The 19,350-nt window shown below is 42.0% G+C and overlaps 1 protein-coding gene across 2 annotated transcripts; it reads left to right on the top strand.

Moving 5' to 3' along the window:
* Positions 1-1,568: 1,568 nt before the first annotated feature.
* On the top strand, positions 1,569-17,463 carry stim1b (stromal interaction molecule 1b). 2 transcript variants are annotated; one of them, XM_061702465.1, is made up of 14 exons: positions 1,569-1,711; positions 2,044-2,151; positions 7,826-7,956; positions 8,038-8,152; positions 8,367-8,478; positions 8,584-8,699; positions 9,502-9,676; positions 10,840-11,017; positions 11,102-11,269; positions 12,084-12,184; positions 12,305-12,540; positions 13,431-13,517; positions 14,339-14,402; positions 16,565-17,463. In XM_061702465.1, the coding sequence occupies exons 2-14, from the start codon at positions 2,046-2,048 to the stop codon at positions 16,950-16,952; spliced, it is 1,977 nt and encodes a 658-aa protein (XP_061558449.1). In that variant the 5' UTR covers positions 1,569-1,711; positions 2,044-2,045; the 3' UTR covers positions 16,953-17,463. The 2 variants fall into 2 exon arrangements, with proteins under 2 accessions (XP_061558449.1, XP_061558450.1); XM_061702466.1 differs by lacking the exons at positions 13,431-13,517; positions 14,339-14,402; positions 16,565-17,463 and having other exon boundaries at positions 12,309-12,420.
* Positions 17,464-19,350: the final 1,887 nt, after the last annotated feature.

Below are 19,350 nucleotides of genomic sequence, written 5' to 3'. Positions count from 1 at the left end.
CAAGGCACAACAGTTTCATATTATTGAAAGCCACTAACATTATGCGCAGTTTGAACATTAACACTGCGTAAATATAGGAACATTAAAAACAGTTCTTAAATAAGTGGTCAATTAAAATGTACCACTCATAAAAGTAAAAAAAATAAAAATAATCCTAAATCAAAGTTTACAAACAAACAGTACTTAAAGATGAAAGTCAAATGCATTGTACTAAAAAGTTAAATAGAGCTGAACTATACTTAGGATTGTTTTGTATACAGTTAGAATGGAGCCTGTGTGCCACTAGTTGTACACGAACCACACTTTGAGAATCTGGTCTATATCATTGCATATTATTGTCCTCATAGGGGACTTCTTATACTGTACATAGTTGTCTTTGTCAGGGTAGTATTTCTGTAAAAATAGTAGTATTTTGTTTGTTTGTTAACGGTTTACTTGTACTGTAGTTGGTTTCCCTCCTATGGCAGGATTTGCACGTCCTGTCTTTGACCGTTAGGGGGCAAACCCTGACTGCGGAATTATAGGAATGATGCCTTCCGGTCTCAGTTGCTGTCGGAAATTAGAGAATCCTGAAACAAACTGGGCAGATCAGAGCAGCATTTAGCTGCCAATTTTAAAAAAATAAATAAAATAAAAATAAAAAATACAGCTAAATTTTAGTAGGATTGCTGTTGTTGTTGTTGTTTAATCTTAGGACACAAGGGTCATGTAGTTTGTAAATGATTTTAGGCTGAAAAAGCTGTCATATTTACAAAGGAGTATTAAGGCCACGCTAAAAAGGGAAAGAAAATGCAGACAAAATGGTTAGATTTGGGGGATGGTTGTTCTGGAAATAAAATTCACAATTGTATGAAACAAAGTATTTTTTTTTTTCCAAGGAAGAAAGTTGCATATTTTAAAAAGTCCTGTAATTTTGAAGGAGAAAATTATTTTAGAGGGTTAAACTGTTTTTTGTAGGGAGAACAAATATTTTTAAGAAAAAAAGTCATCTTAAAAGAAGAAAATCGTATAGTTTTGAACAAAATAATTTCTGTGGAAAAAAAGTTTAAAAACATGCATGCAGGTTGATTGAAGACTCTAAATTGCCCGTAGGTGTGAATGTGTGCGCGAATGGTTGTTTGTTTCTATGTGCCCTGCGATTGGCTGGCGACCAGTTCAGGGTGTACCTCGCCTCTCGCCCGAGGATTGCTGAGATAGGCTCCAGCACGCCCTAGTGAGGATAAAGCGGTACAGGAAATGGATGGATGAAAGTAAATTAAGGATATTAGAGAAGCAGTCAGATTAAATTCCCGTAAAATAACTTTTTACATTTTAAAAAACTACAGCTTAACACTTCATTTTTATAAAAGTGAATACAGTGTTTCAAATTCCTAATGCTGTGCGCTAGGCAACCTCTAAAATTCAATCGCAGCATTGAGAATAAAGATACAGTTCACATAAGAATATAACGAGCATTGCAGGAAATCATGAAGTAACATCTTTAGGTGAGGGTTCCTGAAGGCAGCAGAGGCGGATCGCTGCATGCCCCCCCCCCCTCCCCCCCCTCCCCAACACACAAACCCCTTCTCAACAGCTGTTCCAGTTTGACTCTGCCGGAGAAGTAAAAGTGTCATCATAGGTGCTGCTTTTTTAATGATTCCCCCTTCTCGTCCGCTCATTCGGACCTGATCGGACGGCCCCGATGGATTAGAGAAGAGGCCACGCTGCACATGTGAGTGATGATATGAGTTTGAAGGCGTTTGTGGACACATTTCACAAGGAATGTTGATGTTAAGCTGAATAGCTTCCTGACTTCTGACCTCCAGCACAAACTCTTATGAGGAAATGGAAGATGTTGATGTTTGGGGAGGGGTTCTCTTCCTGTAATTCAGTTTAAATACGTATTGTGATTTGCATAAGTCTTAGAGTTTAGTATCAATCTTTTTTTTGTATTCTTTAGTTCCTTTTGTATGACAGTGTGATTGTATGTGCTGAGGTGTCACATTTCTTTTCATAAGCAGATCTTTTAACCATGTCCTGGTCTGTCCTGTCTGTCATCCCCAGTAATGGCGCATGTGTGTTTGTGGCTGGTGTGCTTCCTGAGCGTCCGTGTAGGCAAAGGTGATCATGCCAACCCAGACCATCAACATCACCGTTACGACGCAGTCTCAGGTAGGGGACAAAGCTCTGTACGTGCGTGTGTGTGTATTGGATTAATTTCATTTTCAGGCATTCATTCGTTTTCCGTACCGCTTATCCTCACTAGGGTCCCGGGTGATTTCATTTTTGGCTACCAATTTTTACATATAACACCCTATAATGACAACATGAAAACGCTGCCGCTTGAGTGCTAACCCGATCTAGGAGAATAAGTATTCACAGCTTTTGTGCAATACTTTGTTGATGCACCTTTGCCAGCATGTAAAACCTAAAGTTATTTTGAATAGGATGCCACAAACTTGGCACACTTATCTTTGGACAGCCTTGCCCGTTCCTCATTGCATTGTACACATATCTACAATATGAATGACCAGCCCCATCTGTCCCTTTTCAAAGAATCATATGAGCACAAAAGTTTGCCCACCCCATCCCAAGACTGTATTAATTACAATTACTCTATACCAGGGGTCACCAATGTGGTGCCCGTGGGCACCAGGTAGCTCTCAAGATCCGCATAAGTAGCCAACGGGTCTGTTCTAAAAATAGCTCACCACTGATGGGTCATAGTGATTTTCTAGAAATACTGTAGGAGTGATCATTTGAAAATATAAACACTGGAAGAGATTTATAGAACTAGTTTATTTAAAATGTATCAGTTTCCTAATTATAGTGAGAACTTATTAACATGATCAGTATCTTCACAGAAATGATTATCATTAATTATTAAGAATAACATAACGATAACATTATTAATGGTAATTTGAGCAAATGTGTTCTTTCACAAGTGTGTATCAAACAGGTAGGCCTTTGCATTAATCAGTGTCCAACAAGTAGGTCTTAGTTTGAAAAAGGTCGGTGACTGCTGCACCTATAACATGATGCTAAAGGTAATGGATAATAAGATTATACTTTAAGAAAGTCAAAAGTTCAATTTTGCACATACATCCAGTGCAGCTCCATGCAAAAGTCAACATGGCATTTTAAGGGAAATAATTTACATATGACGACGACTTAACATGAGTGTGCATCAACGAGAGTTAGCGGTTAGCAGCTCACCACAGCTTCCGTACAACGTCACAGGCAGGAAACGTGACAGAAATAGATCCTTCCTTAAGTTAAGTCTATGTGCTAACAGTGTTTTGTTTGTTTTTCTAATTGTAGTAGGGAGATTTAAAATGAACATTACTGGTTAACATCCCATTGATGCTATTGAGGGAGAGTAATTTGATAGTCGTTTTATTTGAAGTCGTTCAGTTTTTCCGTTGTAATGAATTGGTTATGTGTGGGATGAGGGTCAATCATCAGATGGTGCTGACTATATTTTTTTTCGAATTGTCGAGTTCAGTGGCATTCGGTCACTTGGTGTACACTACAAAAAAATGGATTGATGTAAATTTTCAGATTTCTTTCAATCAAACTAAAATTGAAACTGAACAAAATGGTAATTTTCAGAGAAAAATGTTATCATAAGTCGTCAGTGTTACGCGAACGCTGACTTTGACTTGACCTTCCGGCTGTTTCTTTATTTTTACCCTCCCAGCTGTTGACTTTAATCCTATAATTCAACGATGATGTCACTTCATCTGTCTCTCTTTACCTCAGGGTATCCCCACTTTATATTTTTTATTTTTATTTTTATTTTATTTTATTTTTAATTTTTGGGTGATGTACAAGCGCCCAAACTGACCGAGGGCCAGTTTGATGGACAGGGTTGATGACCGCAGAGAGCTTTTCCACTTCCCAAACAAAACAATGGCCACTAAGTTTCCACTGATCTCTTGAGGCCCTGATCTTTTACTTCCTTTTTGACACGTATCAGTCCCTTTAATAGACTAGTCTACGAGACACTGTGCCCCAATTAGATGCTCATCCACGAAAGAAAAATAAATTCCTCCCTCAAATAGATGCCATTTCATAGACGCTAATGTTCACATTCAGCCTTTAACAATTAAACTACAGAGCACATATGAACACTTTTTCAAAACAGTAGCACATAGTCTTACCATTGATAAGATTTTCATTTTACTATCTTGACTATCATAGCTATGCAGATGACACGCAGTTATATCTAGCAGTGTCTCCAGATGACTACAGTTCAATTGAGGTGTTGTGTCACTGTCTAAAACAGATAAATATCTGGATGGGCCAAAATTTTCTTCAATTAAACCACAACACAACTGATATTGTTTTTGGCAATAAAGAAAAAAAGAATTGCTGTTAGTAAATACCTGGAGTCACTCTCTTTAAAAACCAAAGACCAAGTCCGAAACCTTGGTGTTCTGAGAGATTCCGACCTGACTTTCAACAGTCATATCAAATCAATTACTAAAACTGCCTTCTACCATCTGAAGAACATATCCAGAGTGAAGGCTTGCATGTGTCAAGCAGACCAGGAGAAGCTCATCCATGGTTTTATCTCAAGTAGACTTGACTATTGTAATGGTCTTCTGAGTGGACTCCCTAAAAAGAGCATTAAACAGTTGGAGCTCATTCAGAATGCTGCAGCTCGGGTTCTGACCAAAACAAAGAGGTCAGAGCATATTACTCCAATTCTTAAGTCTTTACACTGGCATCCAGTCAGCTTGAGAATAGATTTTAAAGTTCTGCTACTGGTCTATAAATCACTAAACGGTTTAAGTCCTGAATACATGAATGAAATGCTAATGGAATATAAACCCAGTAGCTCTGAGATCGACACTCAGGTCAAATAGTGGAGCACAGAGTCCAAAGCAAACATGGTGAAGCAGCATTTAGCTAGCCCTGGCCCAATGGTTAAGATCTTTGCCTGCCGCCGTGGGGGACCTAGATTCAAGACCCCGACTGGACCATCCGCCAACATCCCCCAGACTCACGGCTGTGGTGTCCTTGAGCAAGACACTGATACCCAGACATGCTCCCCGGGCGCTTCAGCTGCCCCCTGCTCCAGTGTGTTCCACTAACGTGTATGTGTTCACTGTGATGGGTTAAATGCAGAGAACAAATTTCATGTACATCCATGCATGTTCATGACAATAAAATATGATTCTTCTTCTTCTTCTTCTATTATGCTGCATACAAATGGAATAAGTTGCCAACAGAAGTGACGTCAGTTTTGTTTGTTTTTAAGTCCAGGTTAAAAACTCTTCTTTTTTACCAAGCTTTTTACAGCATTTCCACATTAAAATGATATTTATTGCACTCTATGCTGTTTTAATTGTATTTTTATTCTATTTTATTTATTTATTTTTATTATTACTTTATTTTATTTTTTGTTTTGTTTATAAGCTGTTTTTTTTAAAAAATGCTTTTAATCATGTAAAGCACATTGAGTTACCTTGTGTATGAAATGTGCTACATAAATAAATTTGCTTTGCTTTACAATGTTACCCTTAAAAATAATTGGGTTGCAGATTATTATTATTTTTATTTTTTTTTCCAATGCACCAGAAGTCGCATGTACAATAACATTTGTACATCTGGCGAAGACTCTCCGTAACTTCCACTGACAACCCAGGCTCCATGGCATACAAAGATTTTGTCTCTTAGTCGAGATGCATCACTTGCACAATACAGTGGTACCTTGACTTTTGAGTTAAATGTGTCCATAACCATCCATCCATCCATTTTCTGAGCCGCTTCTCCTCACTAGGGTCGCGGGCGTGCTGGAGCCTATCCCAGCTGTCATCGGGCAGGAGGCTGGGTACACCCTGAACTGGTTGCCAGCCAATCGCAGGGCACATAGAAACAAACAACCATTCGCACTCACAGTCACACCTACGGGCAATTTAGAGTCTCCAATTAATGCATGTTTTTGGGATGTGGGAGGAAACCGGAGTGCCCGGAGAAAACCCACGCAGGCACGGGGAGAACATGCAAACTCCACACAGGCGGGGCCGGGGATTGAACCCGGGTCCTCAGAACTGTGAGGCTGACGCTCTAACCAGTCGTCCACCGTGCCCATAGCCAATATATGATATATTAAATCAATTTTACTCATTGAAATGAATTGAAATGCCATCAATTCGTTCCAACCTCTCCCCACCCCCAAAAAATTGTTACGCATAATTGTCAGCTCATAACTTGAAAAAACTCGTAACTCAGGGAACTCGTAAGTCAAGTTACCACTGTACTTCCTTGACATCAATTACTGCTACTTTCCGATTAGCCAGGGCTTTGGTACCATCTTGTGCCTAGGTTTTACAGATAAAAATGCAAATAGGTGAATTTGTGAATTGCAAACCCCTAATAGATGTTGGTTCACTGTACTTGTTCATACATGTAGTTCCACAGTGAGCAGCAACAGTAATTTATATACTATATAAATAAATGGACACATGCAAGATTAGCTAGTGTGTGTGTTCGTGTGTGTGCGCGCGTGCACGTTTAACTTGGAAAGGTATCTGATCATTTACAGTCGGTTTAAGTTTGTCGTCCACTGCTTCCCAGACGATGAATCCTAAAGACTTCAAACCTGCACAAAGTGTGTTTGCCTTGTCGCTTCCATTATGGTACGCACGCATGTAAGCGCGCGCGCACACACACACACACACTCGCACACGCACAGCCGAGCGATCATCCTGAGATTCTCTCAAGAGGCTCGAATGACCAAATGTAGGCATAACGTCCCTGCTGTGATGTGTGCAACTCAACTCAGTTGTCATGGCGACCAAGCCAGCGGAAGGCATCAGGTGACAGCTCAATGCTAACTGCTAACTGTGGCTAACGGGAAGTGGTTAGACCATTGCTGCAAACAAGACAATAACTTTTTTTTTTTCAACACAAACAACTTTATTAGGTACACTGAACTATCCATCCATCCATCCATTTTCTGAGCCGCTTCTCCTCACTAGGGTCGCGGGCGTGCTGGAGCCTATCCCAGCTATCATCGGGCAGGAGGCGGGGTAAACCCTGAACTGGTTGCTAACTAATGGGATTATCATGGGTACAGGGAGTATATAGACAAATTACACATTCACACTCACATTCTTTAATGAACCTAATATCCATGTTTTTGAAATGTTGCAGTACCCGGACAAAACAAACGCAATCCTGAGCTGAGATTAAAATCCAGAACCTCTCGACAGTGAGGCAAATGTTCTAACCACTAGCCCATAAATCAAAATAGTTATTTTAATACTTGCCGCTTAACACTACTCAAAATTGAGCATTTTCATCTGTATAAAGGTAAAATTTTTAACACAGCTCTTGTATAGGACATCAATAGATTGTACTTTATATTTCGACAAACGCTATTCAGGATGGGGCAAAACTTATACTTATTTATTACAATTATATTTATTAAACACTGTTCAATCTCATCCTTCAACACCGCAATTTACCATGGCTTGTGCTGGAAGATGAGACAACAAAAATGTCATGTAAAGCTTTTTAGAACATCTGAACTTTATTTGATGTTTATCAGAGGCACTTTAAACTGTGACAGCTGTGTGCTGACTCCCGTTTAACGAGTTTGAACGTGTTTAGTTAATTCTGAACACAGCCACATCACCAGTTATAAGAGCGTGTGCACACTTGTGTCACCACATTATCCCAGTTTCTATCTCAGTCATGGCTTTTGAACAGGGGTGCGTGTACACTTTCTGTATCCACCATACATACAGTATCTGCATATATTGGGTATTCAAATCTAAAACTGCCATAGATTTGAGCAAGTTTCATTGTGTGCTGTACACATGGTCTGTTGCAGGTCTGTGTGCGATGGATCAGCAGCTGTGTGAGGACGAGAACGCCCTGTTGAGTTTCGAGGCCATTTGCAGCATCCACAAACAGATGGACGACGACGCCGACGGCACGGTGGACGCGGCCGAGACGGACGAGGTGAGGACCCATCCCCCTCCCTCCACAAAAAAAGAAAAGTCTCTTGGCTTAAGCCTGACTCGTATCTCGACTTTTTGTCAGTTCCTGCGGGAGGATCTCAAGTATCACGACCCGAAAGCCAAGCACAGCAGCTTCCACCGTGCAGACCTGCACATTAGTGTGGGGGACATGTGGGACGCCTGGAAGAACTCAGAAGGTGAGTTCATTAAAAAGGACAGAGGGAGAGAAGGTGGGTGTAGTTACTGGAAAGTTCAAATCTATGGTACTTTACAGCTTTTTTGTAAACACACACAGAGGAAGTGTGATTACATTTACTACAGTTATTGCTGTTAATTCAGAGCAGCGATGGCAAAAATATGACTTTGAATATAATACATTTGTTAAGCAATTGTAATACTGTATGTTTTCAGTATATAACTGGACAGGCGAACAGGTAGAAGAGTGGCTGCTGCTGAGCGTGGAGCTTCCCCAATACGCCGAAACCTTCCGGAAACACGGGCTGGACGGCAAGGCGTTACCAAGGTAACGCTCAACTGTACGTGTCACACTCGGCCTGTGAGGACACGTTTATCGAGCTTGAGGGCTCGTTGTTGCCTCTGTGACCTCATCCCTCTCTTTTCCCATCAGGCTGGCGGTGAAGAACACCACCCTCACCGGCTCGGTATTGAAAATTTTAGAGCGTAGTCACGCTCAAAAGCTGCAGCTAAAGGCTCTGGATACTGTGCTGTTTGGACCACCGCCAGGTATGCTTAACACTTCCTGTTTAGCCAAACATCACACTAGAATAGCACTTGGTAGATAGAGCGCATACCTCAGCTAAGGCCAAACAATTCTTAAAATGATGTGCCTGGTGGGACTGTTCCACTCCAGGCCTGTAGGTGGTGATCTTGTGTACAAAGTTGTAAGAAGTGGTCTGCAGTAAACCCCAGCGAATAGCATATAGTACATTCCAGTGGCAACCCGTGAAGCTCTAGGATTTTGGCGTTTTCATCATTGCTGTTAGCAGCAGGCCTTTGACTGCATGATTTACCAAGAACAGATCCTGTTTCGAGAAACGTGCCATGGATGGCAAATTTTGCAACACTCCTCCAATGTCAATTCACGAACCAAGGGCAAAGGAATGATTCGCTTAGAAAAATTTCCAAGCCTAAGATGTCAAATGCTGGTGGCCTCACATCTGTCCAAATAATCCCTAAAAAACGAACTAGAAATATTAAGTGTAGACTAGAGTGACTTTTGGGACACCATGTATAGTATTTAATGTCATTATGACTTTACTACAGCATTAGTGATAATGGAACTCACCGTAAACTGAGTACCCCCTTTATGTATTATTTTCCTAGTCCTAAATAACGGACAAACTAATAAACCCACGAGTAGAGGTTCATATAAAACTAAAGATCAGGCTTATAGTACGTTTGGAGTTCAAACTACAAGTCCTTTTTAGCAGACACTCCATCACTCAATGACACCCTCCTCGTCCATCTATTACCGTCTGTTTATATAACCCTGTGTGTGTCTGTGTGTTTTCGTGCGTGAGACTAGGCCGACAGAACCGGTGGAAGGACCTTGTTCTGGGCGTGTCTATCCTCGCGGCGCTGGGCGGCTGCTGGTTTGCGTACGTCCAGACGAGGAGGTCCAGGGACGACCTGAGCAGGCTGATGAAGGACCTGGAGGGTCTTCAGCGGGCTGAGCAGAGCCTGCTGGACATGCAGGAGAAGTGAGTTGAAAAATCGACCGTAGGAACTGACTCAAGGGTGCTCACAAATCTGAGTGTGTGTGTGTGTGTGTGTGTGTGTGAGTGTGTGTGTGTGTGTGTGTGTGCGTGTGTGTGGATCGAGCAGTGAAGAATACTCCGGTTTAAACTCCTTTTAAGGACAAAGGGAGACGAGGAGCTCCCTTTACAGTCTGTCCTATGCCCGCTTGAGCTCCTACACATGCACGCACGCACACACACACACACACACACACACACACACGCACACACACACGTTTGGATTAATGCTACAGACTCCTTCTATTTGTTCCATCACAATGGCGTTCTATTGTCCTATACTCAGCTGTGCAACTGATCCAGTGTCAGTCAATTCAACTCAAACAGGTGGTAATGTACCCATGACAAAAGTTTCCTCTCCCAAGTGTGTGTGTGGCATGTTTTCACACACTCTTGAATTTCTTCTCCATTCGCACATCGTGTGGCCACAGCGCCACCTGCTGACAGCAAGGTCTGACAGCGTTTAAATAAAATAAGTAATGTAAAAAAAGAATTGGTAATGTAGTCTAGGTGGAGCCGTGACACCTCACTAAGAACGTAAAATCATATGAAACATAAGCACGGTACTACTAGCGGTTAGCAGGTCTGCTTCACATTCGAGAAGTTCTAGGTTTGAACCTCGTGGAGTTTGCATGTTCTCCCCGTGCTTGCGTGGGTTTTCTCCGGGTAGTCCGGCTTCCCCCCACATTACAGAAACATGCTTGTTAGGTTTATTGAAGACTCCATATTGTATGTGGCGCCTCAAAACCAGACAGGGTTCTAATATTTCCTCTGCAGTCAGTGTGCCAGTGCATGTACGGTGCTCAATCCCTTGGTGTGTGGCGAAGTGTCGCCAACTGTATTTTTTTCCACAATTGCCCAGTAGACTCGCTTTGCGGCCGTGTCGCTCGTTGTGCGGCGGCCAAAATATGCTACAAGATGGCAACGAAGCCCTAGGTAATAGGAAAGAATATAGGGAAGTATCAAAATTTTTGGGGTGCTGACAATTACTTGTGATTTTTCGCTATTCGTTGTACGGCTCTAACTGCAGAAAATACTGTTTTACTGTACTTCAATGCCGTGTTAATCTGATTTACAAAAGTGGCCGTTGTTGTTGTTGTTGTTGTGAGGCTGCAAAAGGCCCAGGAGGATCAGCGCTGCGTTCAGGTGGAGAAGGTGAAGGTTGAGGAGGAGCTGAGGAACGAGATCAACACGGCCAAACAGGAAGCCCAGCGGCTCCGGGAGCTCCGTGAGGGAACCGAGAACGAGAGGAGTCGCCAGAAGTATGCAGAGGAGGAACTGGAGCAGGTCGAGGACAGCGAACGCACCGCAGCTCGAGTCTTAGACATAGGTCTAGCGAGGAAGGTTTTACTTCCGAAGACCTGATTGCAGGTGAGGATGGCACTGAAGAAGGCCGAGAGGGAGCTGGAGTCGCGAGCTCGCTGGTCGCCGCCGGACACGCTGCAGATGTGGCTGCAGCTTACGCACGAGATAGAAGTTCAGTACTACAACATCAAGAAGCAGAGCGCCGAGAGGCAGCTGCTGCAAGCAAGGGAGGGGGTGAGTAGATGACTAGTCAAAGTCACACAGTGCAGCTTTACATTTGTTCTTTTACACTAAGGTCACGTTTACACGACAACAGCTTAGTAAAAACACATTGCATGCCAAGCCACTAGTTGGCGATGTTTGTGAAGAAGCACTACTCGCATGCACATCTGCTAGAATTTACTCTCATACAGAAACGAAATGTATTAAGGTTACCGCATCTGGATATACATAAATTAGTGATAAAGATTAGAAGTATAGTTAGCGAAAACACATGCATTTGAAGTAAGAATAATAATAATAACCGTTGCCAACAGCCTCTTAAAATATCTACACTCTCTCCTTCATTGTCACCTTTTACCTCTTCTTTGTGGCCATCCAATTCTTCCTTGACAATTGCATGTTTTTGTTTTTCAATTAAAAAAAATAGTACAATACAATATATTTTACGTGTGGCCTCAAAGCCTGATGCAGGGTCACATTTTTTCCATTGCAACTCACTGGTAGTTTGCTTGGTGTGGTGTGGAAGAGCTGCAATTTTTTTTTTGCAAATGTTCAATTCAGTCACTTTCGGCCACGTTGTTCAGTGCGCGGCATGCTTTAGGTTTAGGTTAGTTGAAGATGCCAAATTGTCCATGTCCATTGGTGTGAATGTGAGTGTGAGTGGTTGTTTGTACCCTGGCTGGTGACCAGTACAAGGTGTACCCAGCCTCCTGCTCAGTCAGCTGAGATTGGCTCCAGTTTACCCCCACGACCCTAATGAGGCCAAGCAGTATGGAAAATGGATGATATTATGACCATAATGATGATGATATCGCTGATATTTCAGGCCGAGAAGATCAAGAAGAAGAGAAGTTCTCTATTTGGGACATTCCATGTGGCTCACAGCTCCTCGTTAGATGACGTGGACCACAAGATCCTCTCTGCCAAGTTAGTGCTCTTTGACCCATGGTTCCATATATATTGTCAAAATGTCTGTAAAAATGTTAAAAAGAACCTCTTAAGTCATGCATACTGTACCTCAAATCAACATCCAGATGTCTCCTCCAGACAGGCCTTGGCTGATGTGACAGCCGCGCTGCGAGAGAAGCTGCACCGCTGGCAGAATATCGAGTCCCTGACGGGTTTCTGTCTGGTCACCAACCCTGGCCTGGGTGCGCTGGCTGCCGCCCTCAATTTGGACCCGTCCTTCCTAGGCCTGCGACCGGCGACGCCGCAGCACCTCCTCCTGTCCGATGACCTGGACGACATGGACGAGGACATCCTGTCACCCGGGACGCTAAAATGTGAGTTGTTTTCACTTGAACTACATTGATTTCAGAAAATGTGTGAGCCCTGCAATTTGTAACTACTGACTTATTTATAAATAATTTTTCATTAATTATTATTTATTATCAATATCTGTCATTTCTAGGTCTAAACAAACACTATAGGAGCCCAACGGTGAAGTTTATAAGCATGTTACTAATTGTTTTGACATTAAGGTCATCAAAAGTTACAAATGTAATGAGAAATTGTGGTCTGTGTTTTTTTTTTGTTTTTTTTTTTGTGGGGAAAGAGAACCACGTTATCGCTGAAATTGAAAGAGTTCTCATTAAAGCACTTCACCATAATTGGTGGTCTTTTCTCGAGCACTGAAATGGAAAGCGGCCGCATTCAGCACATCATAATGCTGGATCCTCTCTTCACTGAAATTTAGGCAGCTGCATTAAATTCACTATTCTAGACAGTCTCTCTGCAATCACTGAACTTGAAAGAGTCTGCATTAAAATACTTTGTGATGCTAGATTGTCTCTATCACCAAAATTGAAAGAATCTGCATTAAAACACTTCACCATGGTGGATTGTCTATTCCTGATTACAGAAATTACAGTATAAGACTCCATATTCTGCACCTAATAATGGTGGAAGGTCTCTCCTCGATCACTGAAATTTAAATAGTCGGCATAAAAGAACTTCACAATGCTGGACGGTCTCTTTTCCATCACAATGTGCCTCCTTTGCTGTCTCAGCTCAAATTCTTCTTTTCCACTGCTCAGTATCGTTTGGGCTCAACTCTACTCGCTTCGGTTTGGGGTCGTTGCTTTTCCAACGGTAAAGCGTCTAGAGCCAGTAGAGACGCATCAATCCGAGTAGGTCTCCTCTTAGCATTTCTCTCCTGATCGGCTCCATCTAGATGCAGCCTGGCAGATGGACCGACGAGTGAGCGACCTCTGGCCACTGAGCGGCATCGCGGACAACCAATCGCCGTGGAAGCTCTCTGGTTAGTCCCTCCCTATCCACTATGAACAGTTTTTAAATTTGTTGTTCTCAATATGCCTTTTTAATGGGGAAAGTTGGGGATATTGGGCTTCTGGGTGACATCCCAGAATGAACCTAAAATGCACTCTAAAACCATTACAGGTGAACTGGTTTAAAAAAAAAAATGGTGTGTCCACGTTGAACATTCACACATCCTCCCAGCTTTCCCCTCTGCTCAGGAACTACTGGGGGAATGCTAGGCGCTAAGTTTAGGCTACTTGCTCCACACCAGCTAAGTTATCGCTGCTAAACACTGTCCTATCACGACTCTATTAAGTCACCAATACTGACTTCTGTGGCAGCAAATAAGCTACACTTCTGACAGGTATCATCGAGAAGCTCATTAAGATGGAGAAGGCACGCTAACCGCTAAGCTAACGTGAAATGTAAAGCCGCGAAACACCTTGAATAAGTGCTCAAGTGATACAGTACACTTTTAACATAAAGCCTGAAGCGCATTACACAGCGGAGAGTAACCAACTATGAACAGCAAATTAACATGTTAATGATTTGTTTCGGGAGAAAATAATACAACAGCTACACAGTAGGCAGTAGGTAATACATATAGTAGATTCAATATTTATATCAGCAATGTTATTTGTGTTCGTTTGCACTATTGTGACCCATAGAGTGTTGGGTTTATATTGTGATATTTTAGGTTACCATGAAGGTATTTACTTTATACCCTGATATGAATTTCAGGCCGTATCGCCCAGCCTTAGCTTTGGAAACGTATCCCTAACTTTTTGTGACTAGTATGTCACCTTTTTGTATCACCCACAGCTCAGAGTCTGACGCCCCTGCAGCAAAGGACGGGAGACTCCGCTATGATGTTCAGCTCTCAGAGGTTGGTTGACGCAAATGTCCCGCATGAACAGGAAGGGTGTGGCCCAAGTACCTGCCCTATGGGGGGGCCACGCACGGCAGAAATGCAGCCGCTCCATCGGCCAGCTGGAATTCTTCCACGTACCCGCCCCGCCTCTCTCATCTCCCTCTCTTACCATTCTGTCTACCAGGCCTCGCTTCCTCACTCCACTCTTCTCTCACTCTGTCGCAAACCCCCTTCCCCTTCCCCCTCCTCCTCTATGCAAACCGTCCACTTCCTACAGTGAGGGAACGCCTTACTTTTCTTCTCTCCTCCTCCAATCTGCAGCGGCGGCGAGCCGGAGGCAGCGCTGTCGCTCCGACAGCTCGGGGTACTTCGCTCTGCTCGGCCCTTTTTCCAAACTTACTGTTGTGCGTGTGTGTGTGTGTGTTTTTTTTTTTTTTTTTTTCTTTGTTTGTTTGGGGGTTTTTTGTTTGTTTTTATGTTGCACCAAAGTACCATTGACATGTGCTATTGACCGAGTACCGACGACAGTGGATTTTTTCTTTTGTAATACAGTACATAATGATAGAAATGGATGACTAGGAAAATTATTATTTGTATCAATATGCTTTAGTTAAAACGCTGTATGATCACACTGTGATAATATGGAATTTATTTATTTATTATTTGATTTGTACTATAAGAGTAGATAAATTGCTTTGTTAATACAGTAAGCCAGACCTGCAATGAATGCAACGTTATCATGTTGGTAAGATTAGCATTTCCAGCGTTGCTTACTGGGGCTGCTTTTACAGTGCACAATTCAGAATTAACGCCGGTGTTAAAACAATTTTTGATGTTGTCTTTTTCCATATACATTTCAAGAGACACATATTGTTAGCCTAACAGCATAATTGCCTACGTCATTTTTAACTTACTATTACGATAGCAACAAAAACACCAATGCACTTGGTAAAAATTCAGGTCACGGTTGGAGGTTGAATCGAGGCAACTGAACTCTTCTTGTTTTTTGAATTTGTTGGTTTTTTTCTTGTATTCCGAAAACGGTCAAATATGACTGAGGCAACACTGCTGTTAGGTTAGCCAATATGGCTGTGTTAATACTGATGGAACACAAGTAAACAGTAATCCATAAATAATACAAATATTAAACTTTACATAGCGTTTACTTGGCCTGGGCTGACTCTTCCCTCCATTATTTAAAAGGAGTGCAAACTTAGGTAATTATTTACCTTATTTAAGAATTAACACACCTTAATTGTAGCATATTTGATGGTCTATGCTTTCGCTCTAAAGGCTTGATTTACTGTGATTCCACAGCGGGTTCCAAATTGCATGTGTTACCCACTAACAGATTGTGGCCGCTACTGGCAACAGATGTAAAAGTGGTGGAGGCCGCTGCATTTGCAAAAGAGTTTAGCGCTTTGATTGTTTTCACCGTGGAACATTTGGGAGAGCACCGCAAGAACAAAATGAAGTTTGCAGTGATGGAATTGGAAGTGTTAGTACAAGAGGCAAACAAATAAATTACTGAGTTACAGAAAATAAATCAATCGCTCCGATCATTTTGGGGAAGCCAGCAACCACATAAACTCGCCCCAAGTGCATGGCGATCGGATGCATGTGCCCGTCTTGTATAACAATGCGTTTAAAACATGGTCCAGCGCACTCGAAAAACTGCCCTGTGAGAGGCCAGCACCAATTGTCACAGTGCACTGACATGTTGCACGAGAAATTAACAATTTAAAGTTTTGTCATATATGGCATGACGCCTTCTTGTGACTGGCTTCAAGTCAGCCTGCTCTAAAATTGCATTGCTGAATAGAAATACATTGCAATCATTTTTGTTCCTGGCATTTCAATAACTATTTCCTGAGTGGAATAGTTCGCTCCGCCGCCTCTCACTTTGCGTGTTGTTTTGCACCTGCCTTTTCAATGCCATATTTCAAGACGCAAAACCAGCCATCTTAATTCATCTCAGTTTTGATGAATCACATTGCGCATAAATGTTTCCATATATTTTTTCAAGCTACGCTCCGATGATGCATATTCCGATTGTTCCACTTGAGGGCAAAAAGTCTGAATTGTGTCTTTTGAACTATGCAGTGTAAATCCAGCCTCTGATATCAGACGAGTAAATTGAAGTCTTAATTATCCAAACGATTCCTTTTCACCCTCAGGGACATTATGGATCGCTCCAACTCGGACTCCCCGCTCCTGATCTCTCACAGTGAATCAAGAAGCCCGTACGGTTCCAAGACTCTCCTCTTGCCCACTCGACTCCAGCAGACTCAGAGCCCCAGAATCAGAGGAGGAGGAGTAGGAGGCCTAGAAAAGAGCTCAAGCCTCGGGGAGCTGAGGGGTACTTCCGCCGCCGTCCTCTCCTCCTCCTGCTCTACTCGCTCGCTGTGCATCACGGCCGACACCGCCGACAGTCCCGTCCTCTTTTCGGCGGTTCAGACACCCCCTAGGTGGAGTCCTGTGGAGGACGGACGCGAAGAGGGTGACGTGTCGGGTGGCGGGCGTCGCAGAAACGCCTTTAATAAAATCTTCAAAAAGAAGAAATGACATCGCTGAAGAAAGACTTCAGAAACTCTCACTCTCTAATAACCAGTGACGAAACAATACCATCTAAAAAAAAAAAAAAAAAAAACACACACACACACACACACAACACCAAAAAAATAAACAAATATCATCAACACAATTGCTTTTCTTGAAAAGGGGGACATGTTCTGTTTAGTCCGCCAGGTAAAAAGACCTGTGAGATAAATCCTTCAGCTCAAGTTTTTACAATTTAGTGCTGACACTTGAAGGCAGCATGCAGAGTTACACGCAGGCACGTGCGCGCACACACACACACACATATTAATTCATAAATCAGGTTGTGTGTTAAAGTGTCATGTCCAAGGCAGGATGTTAAGTCAACTGTATTTACTCTGAACAAAGTGAAAAGTATATTTATGTAAAGAAAACAGCTTTTCCAAAATATTCATTCCTCACATGTCCAGTTTTTGTAGAAGTTCCAAAAATAGAATATTATTTTAAATGTATTAATAAATAACTGCAATAACGGTGATGACGTCAGTGTTCTTGAGTCTTGTTAACACAGTCAGCAGTACTTTTTTTTAATTATTATTTTACAATTAAATTAATGTGCTGCAACAGTGGTTCGGCAACGTTTTACACCAGGTACCACCTCAGAAAATACTTGGCTCTGCAAGTAGCATCATCATGACCAATATTAAAATTTTGTCGTAACAGTAAGTCCATCCGTCCATTTTCAACACCGCTTATCCTGGTTAGGGCAGCGGGACGGTGGAGCCTATCCCAGCTGACTTCGGGCGAAAGGCGGACTACACCCTGAACTGGTCGCCAGTCAGTCGCAGGGCACATATAGACACGGACGACCATTCGCACTCACATTCACACCATCACTGAGTGGGAACTGAACCCACGCTGCCCGCACCAAAGTCAGGCGAGTGTACCACTACACCATCAGTGACCGTACCAGTAAGTGTTCATCAAAAATGATAAAGTGAATCACAAATAAAAAAATAAAATTGGAAGCTACTGTAACATTATACACCCTTTGAACATTAATACCGCGCTAAAATGTAGGAAAATAACTACTTGGCGATTAATTAAAATGTATTGCACATAAAAGTTCAATCAAAATGGTGCCCAAATAAAGTTGTAAAGGATTAAATGCAAACATGTGGCACTTTAAAGTTAAATACAACTGAACTAGGTTGAAAATAGTTTAAGCCACTGTAACACTACGCACAGTTTGGAAATTTCATTCAGTGATTGTTTCGTGTACCACTTAAGGTGCACGTGATGTACCAAACTTTGAGAATCGCTGTGCTCCATGGTACAAGTACGAAGTGTGTTTTATGGGCGGAAGTAAAGGAACACAAAAAGAGAAGTGAAAGCCGTTTGCTCGGCTGTTGTGACTCCATTTCCTTTAAAGGTGGAGACATCTTTCAGCGCTGCGGGTTCCTCTTGAAAAACTGTTCCCATCCTCTGAGAAGCGCGCCTTGAATCAGTTTTTTCTTTTCCTGCCCCATGAATCACTGACACTGGCTGGCCACGTACTGTACAGGTATTTTAAATTAGCGAACTGCATTTGTGTAAAAGATTAAAGTACAGCGGTGCCTCAACATACAAGTGACCCGACTTACGAATTTTCCGAGATGCGAGCCGTCATACCGATTCCTTTGTGTTGACTCACGAGCAAACATTTGACATACAAGCACTGTATGGTGGCAGTGAACTCAACTAACTTATAAACAGGCAGATGTTTGGCAGATGAGTAGTGAATAATTCTTTTAAAAAGAGGCTAAAAGCTGTTTAATGCTACTCCCATTTGAACTAACCATAAAACAAAGAATTACACGTCTATTTACAACAACCACATTGATTTGCCTTCGGAATTTCCGATTAGCTTAATGTTAACAAACAATCCAAAACCCCATTGACATGACAATGGTTAGCATCAATCGTCGCAGATTTAAAACCCTTTAAGTGACGATTATTTGAACACAAATGGTAGAGCAACACATGTAGACATTAGATAGACAATATCACAATACTCAGAGAGAATAGTGGCAATTTGAAACAAATACTGCAATTGGGTGTTTTCGAGTATAACAGGGGATGGGTTCCCCTCAAAGTGTCCTTGCACAGGTGAATTTGCGAATGCCGAATCGTGAATATGTGGGTTCCACTGTAGTTAGATAAAAGAATGGTATGTAAAATATTTCAATCTATTAAGTCACTCACTGTAAGTAAAGTAGTTAAAAGTAATCAATAACTATACAAAATAGACTACTTAAATGTATATAAAATAGTTGGTTCAAAATAATCGTATATAAAGTACAGTATCTCAATCTATAAAGTAGCTAACTATATTAAGTCGTGTAAAGTGGTTAACACTAGCTAACTGTTAAAATAATGTATACAA

Source organism: Phycodurus eques, chromosome 17, assembly GCF_024500275.1.
Source record: "Phycodurus eques isolate BA_2022a chromosome 17, UOR_Pequ_1.1, whole genome shotgun sequence".
NCBI lineage: Eukaryota > Metazoa > Chordata > Actinopteri > Syngnathiformes > Syngnathidae > Phycodurus > Phycodurus eques.
This window is presented reverse-complemented; position numbering and strand designations above follow the sequence as displayed.

What these genes read in the sequence shown, in the direction of transcription:
- stim1b (XM_061702465.1), top strand. Translation starts at nt 2,046, where the DNA reads ATGGCGCATGTGTGTTTGTGGCTGGTGTGCTTCCTGAGCGTCCGTGTA. An exon ending in TGCTGCAAGCAAGGGAGGGG is followed by an intron (nt 11,270 to 12,083) that starts GTGAGTAGATGA and finishes CTGATATTTCAG; the next exon opens with GCCGAGAAGATCAAGAAGAA. An exon ending in ATGATGTTCAGCTCTCAGAG is followed by an intron (nt 14,403 to 16,564) that starts GTTGGTTGACGC and finishes TTTCACCCTCAG; the next exon opens with GGACATTATGGATCGCTCCA.